At 41.5% G+C, this 17,184-nt stretch overlaps 1 protein-coding gene across 11 annotated transcripts in view; it reads left to right on the top strand.

Annotated features, from left to right (window-relative positions):
• ACSL6 (acyl-CoA synthetase long chain family member 6) overlaps positions 1–17,184 on the top strand; it is a 65,965-nt gene that overhangs the window by 45,556 nt on the left and 3,225 nt on the right. For 10 of the 11 annotated variants that reach the window (XM_067731670.1, XM_067731671.1, XM_067731672.1 and 7 more), the window contains 4 exons: positions 3,967–4,083; positions 7,047–7,190; positions 8,207–8,308; positions 9,256–9,327. In XM_067731670.1, coding sequence (XP_067587771.1) covers positions 3,967–4,083; positions 7,047–7,190; positions 8,207–8,308; positions 9,256–9,327 — 435 coding nt within the window. Of the gene's footprint in view, positions 1–3,966; positions 4,084–7,046; positions 7,191–8,206; positions 8,309–9,255; positions 9,328–9,701; positions 9,851–17,184 lie in introns of all 11 variants that reach the window. The other variant, XR_010942089.1, reaches the window with a different exon arrangement.

Below are 17,184 nucleotides of genomic sequence, written 5' to 3'. Positions count from 1 at the left end.
GTTACAAGAGACAAAGAAGGACACTACATAATGACCAAGGGATCAATCCAAGAAGAATATATAACAATTATAAATATATATGCACCCAACACTAGGAGCACCTCAATACATAAGGCAATTGCTAACAGTTATAAAAGAGGAAACTGACAGTAACACAATAATAGTGGAGGACTTTAACACCTCACTTACACCAATGGACAGATCATCCAGAAAGAAAACTAACAAGGAAACACAAGCTTTAAATGACACAATAGACTAGATAGATTTAATTGACATTTATAGGACATTCCATCCCAAAACAACAGATTACACTTTCTTCTCAAGTGCACATGAAACATTCTCCAGGATAGATCACATCTTGGGTCACAAATCAAGCCTTGGTAAATTTAAGAAAATTGAAATCATATCAAGCATCTTTTCTGACCACAATGCTATGAGATTAGAAATCAATTAGAGAGAATGAAACGTAAAAAACACGAACCCCTTAATACCTTGCCATAGGGAATTTTCTTAATGCCAAGTGACCCTTGTAACCTTTCCTTCAGATTTTATGTGTCAAGTTTATTGCTTCATGTGGGAGTTCTTCTTCTGTCTGTTGGCTTCTCTTCTGCCTGGAGCCTGGCTACTCAATGTGTGGTCCATGAACCAGCATCATCTGTATTACCTGGAAGCCTCTTAGAAATGCAGATGCACTGTCCCTGACTTCCTGACCAGAATCTGCATTTCACCAAGATCCCCAGGTGGTTGCACTTTAAATTTAAGAAACATTCTATTCCCACTGCCTGTACAAAGGGCATCATTATATAGAACAGAGGAAGGAATTAATTTAATGGCTATTAATATGTCACTCATTGCTTAGTGATGGATTTTACCAAGACAGCACCAGGCCGTCTCCCCGGGACTGTAGTGTATGGGTGTTTGCTTACTTAGTGGATTTTGCCTGAGTCCATCCAGGATCTTTTCCACCAGGGAGGGGGAACTTCTGAAGGTAATAAATCTCCATCCCTGGGGCCTTCGAGTGAAAACTCCTGAGCCGCTGGAAGCTTACAACTGTCACCTGTAAGATTTATTTTTTAATCTTGGCTTGAAGTCCTCTCAGACGTTATTGCTGTTTTGCACTTTATACTTGTTTTTTTCTAAAATAAGTTTGGAATCATGGTGGAGATAGCTTGATAGCCCCACAAGAAAGTATAAAATTCTCCCTTGAGAACTGACAACAAGCACATCAACCATGGATCAGTTTGTTTAATCTTTCAAGTCCCCTAAAGCAACCTTTCCTGTGAAAGGTGGAAACATGCCAGCAGCTTTAAAAGATCAGAAATGCTTTCTTTCCTTGCTTGTTAAATGTGACGCATTTCTGACCCAGATACTCTTTTCAAACTTTACACTTCTGATGGATTTTATAGCTCTGGAGAGAAACAGATTCCTTCAAAACTAAATAAAGAATTTATCCAAGAGCTCTAATTTAAAAGTTAAAAGATTTTGAAGCACTAAAAGATACAGAAAGAACAATCTGTGCTCTAGTGTTTAATGACACAAAATAAAATACCTTTAACATTTTGTATTAAAAAGTAAAAAAAAAAAGTACTTTTCGAATCATCTTTCATGTTGAACATTCTACATACTCAGAATGTGGAATGCACAGCTACATGAGATTATGTACATTCCATAAATATTTACATACTGATGTGAGTCATTACTCTGAGTCATTACATACTGAGTCATTACTATGACTCAGTCATTACATACTGAGTCATTACTATGAAATAAATCATATGCACACATTTTAAGAAGACTACTATTGTTTCCTAAAAGAGTATATGTAGGTGCAACCCCTCATCTACAAAATTAACCACTACAACACATTTGAATCTTCCCTTGCTCCTCCAGACTTTCATTCCCCTAGTTAAGTATTACCCTGCTTTTATTAAACCAATCTTTGTATTGTTTTTCTTTGTAATCTATCATGTATGTAGGTAACTTTAAACAATAAATTGTCTTGTGTTGCCTTGCTTTTAACTTTATAAATAGGATATTCCTGCATACATTCTTGTGTGACTTGCATTTTTTTTGTTCTACATTAGTTTTTGAGGTCCAGCCATGTAGATATGAATAGCTAATCAATTTTCATGGCTGTATGCTTTTTGATGCATATTATACCATGTTTTACACACCTATTTCACCATTTTATGTTAATAGACATTTTGATTGTGCCCATTTTTTTATTATAAAAATGCTATAAATATTGGTACAGCTGCTAAGAACCATCTTGCCAGTGATTTTTAAATTTTCCTTATGCACAAACTATCTGACATTCCTAACAAGTACAGTCAATTTAGTGAAACAACAGTCAGTATCATGGTTTTAGTGGCACACTCCAATGGTTAAGATGAATGAATGCTCGAGAACCCAGTTGTCACACTGGTTGTGCACATAGACCTAGCCGTTGGCTCCACTAATATCTATGAAAGGACCCTAGAGCTCTAGAGGAAATGTGTTGAAAAATGTATAAGGAGCCTTTCTTGTGTATTTTCATAAAATTGTGCTGATGTGCAGGCTGTCTTGTTAACATAGTTTCCAAGAAGAAAGTGTCCCTAAGATGAGTGGAATTACAAAGTTTAAACATTCCATGAGACAGTATAATGACTTTTCTTCATTACAACTTTCCTACTTTTCTGATGTAATTCTGTGTTGTCACTGAGTGGCAAAAACAGAACTTGGAGTCACAGCACTTTCTTCCTAACCAATGTATAAATTTAGAGTGACCTCTATACGCATGGCTATAAATATCCAGTTGATTCCTACAGAACAGTTTCAGCCACTGAGACAAACGAACTTAGTCAACTGTACGTTTTATATCGACACAGCAGCATCTTTTTTTCCTAGAGAAAGAATATATACTATTTTAAAAGTTCAAGTAATGCCTTTGCCAAACTAAAACAAACAAAACCAAAACACACTAATTTACTAATGTTAAATAAAAAGGTGGATACTATTTTTACTCAAGGAAAACCAGAAGAGGCAGGTCTAGGACCAACAGGCATGGAGTTCTGATTCTCAATAGATTTATTATAGTCACAAGTTTTATGCACATGTAGAACCCTTGCTCAGGGCCCCTTTGTCTCCATAATTCATTGGACGTTCCAGCCCTGTTCTGGGTAAAGTAGGACAGGTCAGCTACAGCTTGAGTGGAAGCTCTACCCTGAAAACTCCAATGTCTGGGTAATTATTCAATCCAAAGAGTAGCTTATGTCAGTATCTGTTTACTTATCTTTTTGATTAGTGTCTGACGGTACCAGAATATGTGTGATGTTGACATGGAAGTGAACTTCATCCAATCCATGCTTTCTAGCAATATTTGGACTAATAAAGCCAGTGTTCCTGGGTCAACTAGGTGAAAGCCAGTTAATGATATCTGATTTTTCACAGAAAACAATACCCCGTGTTCTGAAATACTCCTTGACCAGGTTTCCTTCCCATTACTGGTTTTCCTAATGGATAGTCAACTGCAAGTTTCCAATTATCATTATATGATCAGTCAGATTTCATTGCAATGCTTCACTGTAAAAGCAGACTAGTACAGCTTGTTCATTCCATGGGAGTAGATAGGAAAGCTGAGTGCCTGGTCATGAAGCAGGGGGCTCAAGCACCTCTGGTAGAATCAGCCAGCTTTCAGTATCTGATGAGACCCCATCCAGTGTCACAAAGCAGCGCATACCGAAAGCCGCAGTGTTCCTGAGGAAGAAGGGACGGCAGAGAGGTAGTTGGAGAGGACCCTGCTTGAGAGAAGGCAGGAGACAGGTGAGAAGGCTGGCGGCTGTTCCTGTCCTCTCTTTCCATCCCTGTAGTTTCCACAGTGGATTTCCTGAGGGATAGTGTCCGTTTTTCTACCCATGCCTCGTGACTGCCTCATATCAGGATTCCTTATGCTGTGGGCTGAGAGAAACCGGGCATTTGTCCCTACAGATCTGTGTGAGAGGACCCAATGTGTTCAAAGGTTACTTGAAAGATCCGGAGAGGACAAAGGAGGCCCTGGACGACGACGGCTGGCTTCACACTGGAGACATTGGGAAGTGGCTGCCAGTATGTATGTTTGGAACCGTGGGCCTCCACACATGGTGGTGGTGGGAGTGTGTATAATCTCATTCACTCCAAGGCAGGAGTCTTTATATCCACCCTGACAAGTAATCATTCCAGAATACCTCTGGGAAATGGGAGGTTCTTCCTTACCTCGCCCCCAGAGCCTCCTCCTGCATCCTCCTGATGAAGGTGACAGGGATCTTCTGGGAGCGTAGAACTGGAGTTTGAGGCCTACCCCCTACCCTTAAGAGGTTTCCAGGAAGAGATCTGACAGCGTTCTGGAATCCGATGGGTGAAGTACAAGGAGCATGGGGCTCGTAACTCTGGGAGATCTGACGAAGGCAGGGCCTGGGAGCCCATGGACACTGGCCGCCAGCTGACAGGTGGCACTGAGCAGTGTGAAGAGCTTGGAGCTGGGCAGGAGGATGCTGGCGTTCCTTTGTCTCTGCTAGCCGCTGCTCTCGTGACCTTGAGCAAAGCTTCATCCCTCTCTGGGGCTCTGTATTGACTCAGTTATAGAATAAGAAAGTAAGGCTACATGGCATTCTTTAGCGGTGGCCCCCAACTTTTAGCCAAAACCAGTAGTGGTGCCTCATTCTGTCATTTGTAAAATGGAGGTGATAACATTGCTTACCTCTATGGTCGTTGTTGTAAGGAACAAATGAGATTATACCTGTAAAGCCCTTAGCACAATACCTGGCACACAGGAGATGCTTAGATGGAAACCATGACCAGAAAAAAACTATGTAACTGAAACCGAGAGCCTCCACCTGCAGCAGCCCACCCCAGGAAACCTTTCCTGTGTCTCTGGGAGATTGCTAAGATTTTGGGTGGAGTTCTGAGATGTTGAATTTATTGGACAGGTGAATGATGTTAAGCCCTCCAGGGGCCCTCTGGGCTGGTGAGCTGATTTGCCCCTGCCTGGAACTGCGCATTTCACTTTGAGACACCCTCACTCTTGCAGCAGACATGGATGTATCCCTGGGCCAGGGACTATGCTCAGGGGAGAGACACATCTTTAGACAGTTGCCAACCCAGTGTGATGGGCATGAGATGAGGGTCATGCTCACCTAGGGGAGAAGGACAAGCGCCTACTGGCTCTGAGTCTCAGGATTTAAGTCCTGTTCCAAGAGGAGAGGGGAGAGTGGGAAGGACAGTCAGGGCAGGAGTAATAGCATGTGCTAAGTAGGGAGACACTAGAGGTGTGAGGCAAGGAATTCTAACTGAGGTTCCCACAGATGTGGAGGAGGGAGGCTGGAGAAGCAGCAGGACCCTGGACACTGGCAGAGGGTAGATTGTCCCATCAGCTAACGAAGCCTAGGCTTCAGCCTTCACTTGCATAGGCCCCTTTCAAGGCTCTGCACTTCATTTTATATTATTTTTCTTAAAGGTGGGGGTCTCAAAACTGGAAAAAACTTGAAGTCCCACAAAACTCTGGATCTGCCACTGATGCCCTGTAACTTGGATGAAACCACCCACCTTGCAGGGTGTTGTGAGAAGCAAGTGAATTGATTCATGTGAAGCACCTAGTGCTGTGCCTGAACTCAGAGCCCAAGGCAGTAGGCAGGCAGTCTGTGGGAGTCAGTTTTTAAAATCATTACTATTTTGAAATAGTATTAGATAGATCAAGAAAAAGGTCTAAGTGTCTGATCCAGAAAGACCTGGTTTAAGTCCTGGTTCTCCCACCTCCTAGCTGTGTGGCCTTCGAGGCGTTAACTGAACTCTCTCATCCTCACCTTCACCATTTATGAAATGGAGGTGATGACACCCAGCTCATGGGGTGCCACGAGGACCAAAGAAGCCAGTGTAAGGAACGGCCCTGATGTCCAGCCTGGATTTTGAGCAAAACAAGGCCTGCTTGTTTTTCTCTTCTGGCGAGACTACTCTGGTTCTGATGATTGAACAGATAGAGCAGGGCCAGAGTGTGTGCACACGTTCAGTAAGGAAGTGGTTTTGTTGGAGGAGGAGGTGTCTGTGAGAAGGATTTATGAGTGAGGACAGATGAGCCTGACTGCTGGAAGTCCCAGGAGAGGCCAATGGCAAGGCCATCTCCAGGTCTGGGGCTTGGGGAATGGGACAGGCTTGAGGAGGAGAAGGATGAGCTTCCTTTAGGGCATGTTGCATCGTGCAGGGAAAAGGGCCTGGTTTTTGTAGAGTTTGGAGGATAGTGAGGTTCTGGGTCTGGAACTCAGTGAAGAGCTCTGGCTGGAAGCTCAGACATATGCAGGAGTGGCCACTTAGGAGATAAATGGTGGTCACCTCAAGGAGCATCGTCAGTGAAGGTGAGGAAGTTGCAACGTTCAAGGAGAGAGCCAAAGGAGAGAGACCCACCTATTCACCTTGGAAATTCAAAAAGTTTTGAAGGGAGTCAGGGAGGTGAGTGGGGTTCCTGGAGGCCAGGGGTGCAAGCACTCACTGCCCAAGGGGTGGCCTGCCTGCTGCAGAGGTCCTGGAGGGAGAGGGCTCCTAATGCCACCTGGGGTCCTCTGCCAGAGCTGTGCTATGTGCTGAAGGATGGAGAGGCTGCTCTTTGGGAGTGGTGGCCTAAGCATGGTTCAAGGGGGAGAATATGAAGATGCTGCTGAGAAAAGCGACAGCTGGAGCGAGGGCCTGGGTTAGAGGAGCCCTGATGGGAAGGTGGGTGGCCTCCTGAGGAGGAGGGCACCTGTTGCTGGGCACCAGGGTGGCAGGGGTGGGAGGGGGAGTAGGGCGCATGGTGAGGGTACAGGACAGTGGGCACTCAGGGCCCAGCAGACCTTGGGAGCCATCCACCCTTGTGCACGGCGTCCCTCTCCAGCCGTGCAGTGGCTCCATGAGAGCAGAGATGTCAGGTGCACGAGCAGATCTGGTGGGGCTTGCAGGGTGAGACCGGGCGTTGGAGAGGTGAGGGGCTATGGCACTAATGAGTGAGGGGCTCAGGCTTGGGAATGCCGCCATTTTATGAAGCCGCTTGTCCAATTCCACAGGCTGGAACTCTTAAAATTATTGATCGGAAGAAGCACATATTTAAACTTGCTCAGGGAGAATATATTGCGCCCGAGATGATTGAGAACATCTACATCCGGAGTGAGCCTGTTGCACAAATGTATGTCCATGGGGACAGCTTAAAGGTGAGTCCCCTAGGCCTCAGCCCTCCCACACGTACTTTGGGCCTGATGAGTACTCTGGGAATGGTTTCCTAAGTAACTGGTATTTGATTAAAGTGATGAACATTAATTTCCAATCAGATACTGGTATTCTCTGGCGTATAGGATCATGAGAGAAAATGCCTTTCTAAGGGAGAAATCTTAATTGCTTATAGTTTGGTAAATTGCAGTTAGGTAAATAAGTTGCTTAAAGTAGTAGTAATAACATTCCCACTACTTTTAACTTATGCTCTGTCTACTTCCAAGAGGAATTTTGAGGTAATATGCTGAAGCGAGATTCAGGGTTTCTGCTCTTTTGATTTTGAAATACACATAAGAACTTTACAGATAAATAGGTGCAGTATTGCGAATAATGATACTGATGATATATCTTAATATATTAAGCTAATGTGCTAATATAGTACAGGATTAAATTATTTGAAGAGGATTTATATTTATTCTGCTTTCTGGTATCATTTAGATCTGAAGTCAGAAAGATCACTGTGAATATATTCTGTGCTATCATTGGATTTATGTAATTAAAGACTATTAAATTATTTTTTAAGAAAATGATTTAAAAATTAAAATGGTGTTCTTAAAGAATGAGGACCATACTAATGAATCAATTTCAAAATGGTCTGGAAATCCTTAGAAATGTATGTGTTTTGGATTGTAGAGCTGGTTGATTAGTATCCTAAAGATGTACTCATTTAAGATTGGCATGAGAATCAAAGGTACATACAGGACTAACCTTACTGATTCCTAATCTTCTTAAGCTTATTTTTATTAATAAACTTTTTACGAAGTTAGGGAAGTATATCAGAAATATTCAAGAATATTTCTGTCGAGAATGTGTGATATGTTTCATAACATAAACATATACATATTTTTAGAAAAGAGTGGAGTCTGAGAATACCAAGAGATTAGTTTTAATGCTGGACCGCAAATAACCACTTTAAAAGCTTTTGTCATAACTGTGTTTTCCTTTGGTGGGATCGCAGGCCTTTTTGGTGGGCATAGTCGTGCCCGACCCGGAAGTCATGCCCTCTTGGGCCCAGAAGAGAGGAATTGAAGGGACGTATGCAGAGCTCTGCACAAATAAGGTCTGTACCTTGGGGCTGTTCCCCAAAAGACTGCTGGACCTTCTGTGATACTGCATAATGAGAGGACATACAAAAACAGTAGCCCAAGTGAAATTTGAACCTATAGGGAAATTTCTAACTTTATTTTATAAATGGTAGGAATCCTAAACCAGAGGTTTGTCTTTTGTCATTGTTGCAGAAGGAGCTCATCTCTCTTCTTAGAACACTTGATAAACTATTGAATTTTCCAGCCAGGAGACATCAGAGAAAGTTTGTCCAGCCCTGTTGTTTTGCAGCTTGCAGGAGAGTCCAGAGAGGGAGGCGTCTTGCCCAAAGCCACATAGCTGGTTAACAGCAGTGTCAGATGTGAGAATAGGCCTTCTGACTCACTGGCCCTGCTCTCTCCTAATGTGAGGTAGCTTTTATATCTACTGGGCTTAGAGAGACAGTCATGGAATTGAAAAAGGAGCACAGTTCTCCCTGCTTAGAACATTTGCCGCTCACACCTTCCAGAAGCCTTCTCCTGGCACATGTACTGTGCCAGGATCTCTGTGCCCTGACTCAGAGGATCTCTGTGCCCTGACTCAGCATCGGCCCCTCAGTCACATGATCTGTTTCTTAGCAGCAGCCATGAACCCTAGAGCTCCCACCAGGCCCTGGGCTCTTCTGGGGGTGACAGGGCCCCTGAGACTCACTAGGCTGACCAGAGGTCTGCTTTAAAAAACAAAATTGAGTGGTCCCTTAGCCTGTTGTTGGACACTCCTTAGGCCATGCAGGCACTTACTTGCCAGATGAGGGATGGTAATTGGCTTTCTGCCAGGGAGCGTCAGCCCTAGTTGGGGGTTTGAAAGGTGGGGGGAGTGTTGGTATGATTGCCAGTTATACTTTGCTCACAACTCATTGATTCTTCTATCTCCATTTTGAAATGTGTTTTTGCCTTGTAATTTTACCTATATGGTTCAATTCAGGAGCTGAGGAAAGCCATTTTGGAAGATATGGTGAGGTTAGGAAAAGAAAGTGGACTCCATTCTTTTGAACAGGTAACTGTTACCTTCTCCATACTTGTTACTGCCCTTTATGCAGGGATGAGAATTAAAGTAACCAACAGTGACCCTGACCTAGATTCCCTATCCTCCATGCTGTGGCCTGCAGACAGGCAGTGTACTAACGGACCCCTGAAGGCCTGTTCTAAGCTGACTTTGCAACAGCCTGCATCCTAACTAAAATCGGTCGTAGGCTGAGTGAGACTGTGCTTATTGTCCTCATAATCACAGATGTTCATAAAGCTGAAATATTACCCTAGCCATAACTGGTACAGCATGTCTACATGGTGTGTCTCCAAGCTGCGTGCAGTACTCAAGACCAGACTCCTGTCTTATTTTTATTTTTATGGGGACTGTCTTCTTGGCTGCAGCAGGCAAGCTTACTTGCTAGGACATCAGAAAGATTGCACTCCTGGGGCCACTGATCTGTCAGCCCAGCATGCCCTGAACAAAGAGGAGGAAACAAAGAGTGTGTTGGGAGTGGACACAGCAGACCTCTAAGACTTTCCGTCTTTGCAAGGTTGGGGTTCTTTTTTGTAACTGAGTTCATAAGCGTACTTGGTCCTACTTACACATGCCATTTATAATCCTCTTTAGTCACAAATTCAAAAAGAAAAATTCTTCAAACAGAAAAATATTAATAGGCTGATTTTTAAAAATTTCTTAGTATGTATTTAATATAATTGTTTTTCATAAAATGGTTCTCCAACAGTGTCCCCAAATATAGTATTAAGGATCTGCAAGGTTTATGAGAAGTTTAAATTTTATCTGTTCTTTTATTTTAATATAAATTTTTTTATTTATTTATTTTTGGCTGTGTTGGGTCTTCGTTGCTGCGCACGGGCTTTCTCTAGTTGCGGTGAGCGGGAGCTACTCTTTGTTGTGGTGCGCGGGCTTCTCACTGCGGTGGCTTCTCTTGTTGCAGAGCATGGGCTCTGGGGCACTTGGGCTTCAGTAGTTGTGGCACACGGGCTCAGTAGTTGTGGCTCACGGGCTTAGTTGCTCCACTGCACGTGGGATCTTCCCGGACCAGGGCTTGAACCCGTGTCTCCTGCATTGGCAGGCAGATTCTCAACTACTGCACCACCAGGGAAGCCCCTTTGTATATGTTCATTTTGATGTTAACCTAAAAACATTTTTAAACCAGTTTTAAATATAAACTCTTACAGCAGTTGTTTGACAATTAGAAAACATTTCCACAGATTAAGACTTTTAATTTCTTAAGTTTCAAAGTGAGGAAATCTAAATATAGTTTCAGGGTTTGAGGGAATTGTTTTTCTTTTGAAATGGATCTTTACATTAATCTAGCTTGAGAGAAACTGCTTTACCCTCATCCATCAGTGTGTTTTAGGGCAAATAAGGCCTGGATGAATAAATCCTTATTTTTAAAAATTATAAAATCTGAGGCATTCAGGCAAGTCATATTTATCTTTCTGAATGCAAGGTCATTTCTGGCATGATAATTAAATTTCTAAATTTGCTAAAACTGACTTCATTGCTCTTCCATTACGGGGAGCTTTGTGACTGTAGATGTGATCCTGTAGAGCAGGCGCCACAAATGAGTGGTTGGAGACCTGGTTGATCTGGGCTCCCTATTACCTGAATGGATGGCTGTAAGGGCGCTGGGGGTGCACTGGGGATCCTGCGGATACCCTTGTGATTCCCAAGGCTTGCATGCCCCCTGCTGGATGTGGGCTGCGTGATCTGCCTCAGAGCAGGTGGAGAATTGTAACAGAGTCCTCTCCTTGGAAAAGACTACCACTCTTAAGCTTATGTTTAAAAGAAACCTTTGGTTAAGGTTCCAGTGTTAACCATTGCTCAAGTTAGAGCTTTTACTGAGAGGAGACGTATTCTTGACTTTCCATACGCCTTAAGCAAAGTTTCTGCTCTAATATTCGGCCCTCGCCATGGTAACCTTAAATACAGAGAAGTCATGTGGCATCCCAAAGGCCTGAGTTTTATTGCCAAGGCTGTTACCTCTTCATTTTCTCTGTTCTCATTCTCCTCTTTGTTGGTGTGTGCTCCTAGTTGTGTTCCAAAGCTCAACATAAATTACTTGAGTTAATCCATAATCTATTGTCAGCTAGTCCTTTTCCCTTTTCCTCAAAAAGGAATGATCAATTAAGGCTTAATGCTAATTTTTTACCCCCCCTCCTCCCCCAGTAGATATCCAAGCCCAAGGCTTAAATCATTCAACAGAAGCTTTAGGAGTTCAGACTTACTGGGCAGCATTGATCTGAATGAAACTTTGAATTAGATGAAAAATTAACGTAATTTGATTTCCAGAAACAGACAATTCCTAGAACTAGGCCAACCATTATCAATTTATGGAGATTTAATGAGTAGATAAGAAGCATTTAAAATAACTGTTATCAATAATTAAAATATGTAGGTTCTTGGGAAGTATCTGAGCATACTTAACTGTGATTTAACCTTTTTTTTTTTGACATTTCTATGCCTTATTAGTTTGCATAGGCGTATAAAATACAAAGTGAACTTTGAAACTTGACAGTTTTCAAATTTGGACTGCAAAGCCCTTGCTAAATATATTTTACTGTATTTCTTGTCATTGAAATGAATACTTACCTAATCAATTTACCTTTAAATCAGAAATGAATTGAACATTTCCCTAATTTAAAATTTTAAAATTTCTCTTGTCCTAAATTATTCACTCTGTGTTTATTAGCTACAAGCAATATTGTGTGTTAAAGTGTTTCACAGAGTAATACCATTGAAAGATTTTAAATAGTTTTTTTTTTCAGAATTATGAAAACTTCTATGCTTTAATGAGTTGGCATACATTGACATTTCTGAGGCATTATATTCCAATATAATATTTAAATGTTATAGTATCTTTAAATTAAAAAAAAACTATAGAATCACTTTTCCGTGACAAGAGTGTAGTTTCAGAAAGGGAGGTAACATTAAGCATCTCCTTCCTTCTTTCCTCAATAAAAACTTTGCTTATTGCAAACTGGAAAACAAGTTTTATGTTGTGTTAGGCATAAAGGGAGACTAAAGACTCTCGTTCCTTCCCCCCCCCCCATAATTCAACAGTTTGGTTTTATTAGAAAATATGTAATTATTTATAAAAAATGAAAATTCGTTTTACCATTGGTTTACTTCTGAAAATAAACTAACTATAGGTTTGGGGCCCACAGTTAAGGTCAGTTAAAGAACTGTTTTGACTCATTTTTTCCCACTTACTGATTAGACTTTTAGTCACTGGCGCAATTTGTATAGGTATTTTCATGGAAGAATTTAAATAGACCCAGGGCTGTAGGTCAGGCTGGAGCAGGGACTGGCAGTAGTGCCACTCTGATCTGCTCACTAAGTGGCTGAAAGGTGAGCTGAGTGCCATATTACTCGGCTTCCCTCAACACTGTATTTAATTGTGTTTCCTCTCCTCAGGCAGAGACTGTGTTGTAGAGAGCCACATTGAACTGCAGATGCCCCAGTCAGCACTTTAGGCCTGCTACAGGTTGCTGGTTTGACAGATACTCAAAATCTACCAGCAGATGCAGTTCTTTCTTCCTAAGATCATAGTGTTTTCTTTTACATTCTACTTACCATCTAAATAGTGTATGTAGCTCTCCCTATGAGAGTCATCTTCCCTGTGCTGTATTGTTTGAAGCTTCTGCTTGTCACTGCTGTATTTTCAGAGGTGTTCTCCCAAGTCCCTGTACTGAACATAGACTCTTGTCTCAATTACACATGTTCTCCACATGCTGTTAGGAATGCAGATGAGCTGAAACCCAGGCTGCCAGGACACTTGTAGAAATTGTATCTTGGCATTGGCATCTCCTATAAAATTATATTATTAATTTCATTTACAGAAGAAGGTGGATAGATCGTTTACACTTGCCAGAAGTCTTTATGTGATACTGTTTCTATCAGAAAGGAACTTTAAAAAAAAAATTAAGGATATTAGCACTGCCAGTTTTTCATTTCATGGAGGTAAACATGAATTACTAAGTTAAATCACTGTATCTAGGATTAAGTTTGATTTGGATTTTGTTCATATTTTCTTCAAGCTAGCTAGTTTTGTTATCAAATGGTGATTTCTGAACTTGAGTAGCAGAACTTAGATGACATCTTATATGCACCTTATGAGCACGTACAAAACATAAGAGCAGTGCTGCTCTGGTAGGTTTGGGGCTTGAGCCAGAGCCTGTCTTCCACCTCCCACCCCTCAACCCAGCCCCCTCACTCATCCCTCCCCCACCCCGCCTCCAATGCACTTTTGCCTCTCCCCCACCTCATCCCACCCGTGTCTGTCTACACTCCACCTTCACGCCCATCTCCACCTCTATACCCCTGCCCAGCAGAGGCCACTGCAGAACCCCTAGCTCTCAGTGCACTATGGTCTGAAAACGTCTCCCTTGGGACCTGTTTCCAGTGAATTTTGGATCCCCTAGGATGATTTATGTTTGATCAAAACAAATTAGGAAAAAAGTATATTCCAGAGGGTACAAAAACTGGCAGCCCTATTCCTTACCAAATCCTTGCTTCTTTGAGCATCAAAAACACTGAGAGAATTTTTTTTTTAATTTTTTTTATTTTGCCATGAAAAAAATTCAGAAAATTTTTATTTTATATTGGAGTTGAGAGAATTTTCAAACAAAACACTTTTTACAAGAACCTTAACAAATTTTGAAACATTCGATAATGCCTCTTTTTAGCCAAGAGCCTCAGATTTCCAGTTATTTATACTGGATATCCAAGTAGAAATCCTTTCAGTATGTAAGGTAAAGTTGAGGCAGCTACCTGTAATGCCAGCTTTAATTTTAGCCTAAAGTCCAGTCCTCCCCTTCCCACCACACACGAATCCCTTAAAATGCTATTCTTTTTATAGCAAAAGTGAATCCTTCATTTGAACAAATTTCTAAAGAGACAAAGATGAATCTCATTTATTAATGCTGTGCTCATTTGAAAATTATCACATTTTAAAATTACAAGCATGGGTTTAAAAAATGCCAGAATTTTTCTTAAAAACTTTTTAAGAAGTAGAAAGTGTAGCTGTTTTAGGGGTCTTCTTTGTATATTGAGTCTTTGATCTGAAAAATCAGTGAATGCAATGGAGAATTTTCTGAGGAAAGACTTCTTTGTCATATTATAATACCCACCTGCCAGGACACTAGACCGTTAGCATCAGAGATTTGGAAAACAATCACTGACATGTTGAATTTTTTGCGACTATTTGCATACATTGATTTTTTCCAATTTTTAAATTTTTGGTGGTTAAATACACATAACATAAAATTTACCATCTTAACCATTTTTTACGTGTGCAGTTCAGTGGCATTAATACATTCATAATGTTGTACAACCATCACCACCATCCATCTCTGTAACTCTTCATTTTGTAGAATGAAGCTCTGTACCCCTCGAACAATAACTCCCAATTCCCGCCCTCCCCCCAGCCTCCAGAAACCACCATTTTACTTTCTGTCCCTATGACTTTGACTACTCTAAGTACTTGTGTTTTTGTGACTGGCTTATTTCACTTAGCCTAACGCCCTCAAAGTTCATCCATGTTGTAGCATGTGTCAGAATTTCCTTACTTTATATAAATAATATTCCATTGTATGTCTATGCCACATTTTGCCTATCCATTCATCTGCTGATGGACATTTGCGTTGCTTCCCTGTTTTAGCTATTGTGAATAACGCTGCTATGAACATGGATTTACAAATATCTCTTTGAGATCCTGCTTTCAATTCTTTTGGGTATATATTCCAGTTTCTCTATATCCTCACCAACACTTGTTATTTCTGTTTTCTGGATAATAGCCAGCCTAATGGGTGTGAGGTGGTGCATAGACTGATTTTTGAAATAAGTCATTTCCTGATTGTATCCATTGATTTTAATTAACAATTCTCATATGACAGTAACACATGCCACAGTAACCTTTCACTCTTGTTCTCCTGGCTTCTGTAACCCACACCCCCGTTCCTTTCTACTCCTCAAGAAACTCCTGTCTCTCAAGCCCAGGCTGAAGCTGTGTCCTACATACTAATACTAATATATCCAATGTCCAAAAACCACTTGGATGTCTCAGAAGCATTTCAAACTTGACATGAATACTTGATCTTCCTGCCTCCAAAGAATCTTTCTGCTCCTCCTCCAGTTTTTCTGCTCAAGCAGAAATCTAGAGCCCGTCTTAAAATCTCTTTCTCTATCAATTACCCAAACCAATTGTAAGTCCTGTCCTTTCTACTCCCCAAATCTATTTCCATCTCCACAGCCAACTTTATAGCCTAAATCACCATCAATCTTGCCTTTTGGCTGGTCTTCCAGCTTCCACTTTTACCTCATTTTAATCCTCTCTTAACAGGGTAATCTTTCCAAAGATGCATGCTAGTACTGTCTCTCACTGATTAAAAATTGTTTAAAGAATTATGTCCAAAATCCCTACCTTGGCATATTGATCCTTTGTAATTTGGCCCCAGCCTATCTCCCCAGCCCCATCTCTTTCTTCTTCTTTATTTGTATCACCTGCTGCAGCCTATACTTATGATGTCCCAAGTGTGTTTTGGCACATGTTGCCTCTGCCTAGAGCCATATAACAGCCTCTCCCTTCCCCTTGCTATCTTCATCTGGCCAAAGCCTACTTATCCTCCAGAGTTCAACTCAAGCATCCCTTTTCAATGAATCCTGCTCCAGAGACTGGGTTAGGTGCTATATCAGAAAGGCATTCAGCTCTAAAAGAAAACCCTCAGGGTCTTAAACACATAGGGTGTGTTTTTTTTGGTGTTCTCACATAAGAAGTCCGAACATAGGCAGTCCAAGGCAGGTACAGGTTCTCAAAGACCTAGGCTCTGCCTATCTTTCCACTCTCCCTTCTTAGTATGTTGGCTTATCACTTTCTGTGGCTGCTACAGCTTTGGACATTGTCCATATTCAAGGAAGGAAAAAAAGAGTGGGTAGAAATAGGTATGTCTGGACCTTTTATTAGGAAAGCAAAAGCTATCCCTTCTCACTCGCCACAGATGGATCTTATGACTACACCTTAGCTGCAAGGGAGCCTGGGAAATCAGGACATAGGATTGTCATAGTTTACATAGAACATTTTGGCCCCAAACAAAACCTGGGTTTTATTAGCATGGAAGATAGGGAGTGATACTGGGAAAGCAACTGACAACTGCTCGTCCCTATAGTAGTATTATCATACTGCAGCATCCCTCGTTAGATTGTAAGCTCCATGTGTGCAGAGATTGTGTCTTGTTCTTCTTTGTATCCCTGGTGCCTTACACTATACCTGACACATGGTAGTTGCTCAATAAATGCCAATTAAGCAAAACAACAAGTGAAAATATATATGTATTTAGCGCATATATTTTGAGTTAATTTTTTAAAGTCTATATATAGCAGTTCATTTGCTATTTAATAATATGGATCTGTTGTCTCAACAAAATAATTGAATATAGACCCAGTTGTCAGTCAGGATACAATTTCTTAGAGACATTGTCACTCCAGGATTCAGCTCAAGCCCAGATCATAAAATTCTGGTTGAACTGACAGTCACCCTTTCAGCTGAAATCTCATGTGGGAGGAGACTGCCCAGGCCCTCCCAGGTTAGTTCATCTATCTCTCTGGTCCCCCATTCAGGCTTGCAAAGAGACTTTGCATGAGGAGGCCTGGAATCTGCCTCATGGAAATAGGCAACACGAACACTAAGTCTGATCCCTCCATTCCTCCTTCCAATAATGTGATCACATTTTCTGGCAGAACTTTTTTTTTTAACACAGACTCGTCATGTCCCCGCCTAGACTTTATATTTCTCCTGTGAATGGCACCACTGTCCATGCAGCCCTCCAAGCTGGAAACCTGGAAGTCCTCAAGGCTGCCTCC

This window comes from Pseudorca crassidens, chromosome 3, assembly GCF_039906515.1.
Source record: "Pseudorca crassidens isolate mPseCra1 chromosome 3, mPseCra1.hap1, whole genome shotgun sequence".
Lineage (NCBI taxonomy): Eukaryota > Metazoa > Chordata > Mammalia > Artiodactyla > Delphinidae > Pseudorca > Pseudorca crassidens.
Note: the sequence above shows the minus strand (reverse complement) of the source record. Positions and strands in the feature narration are given on the sequence as shown.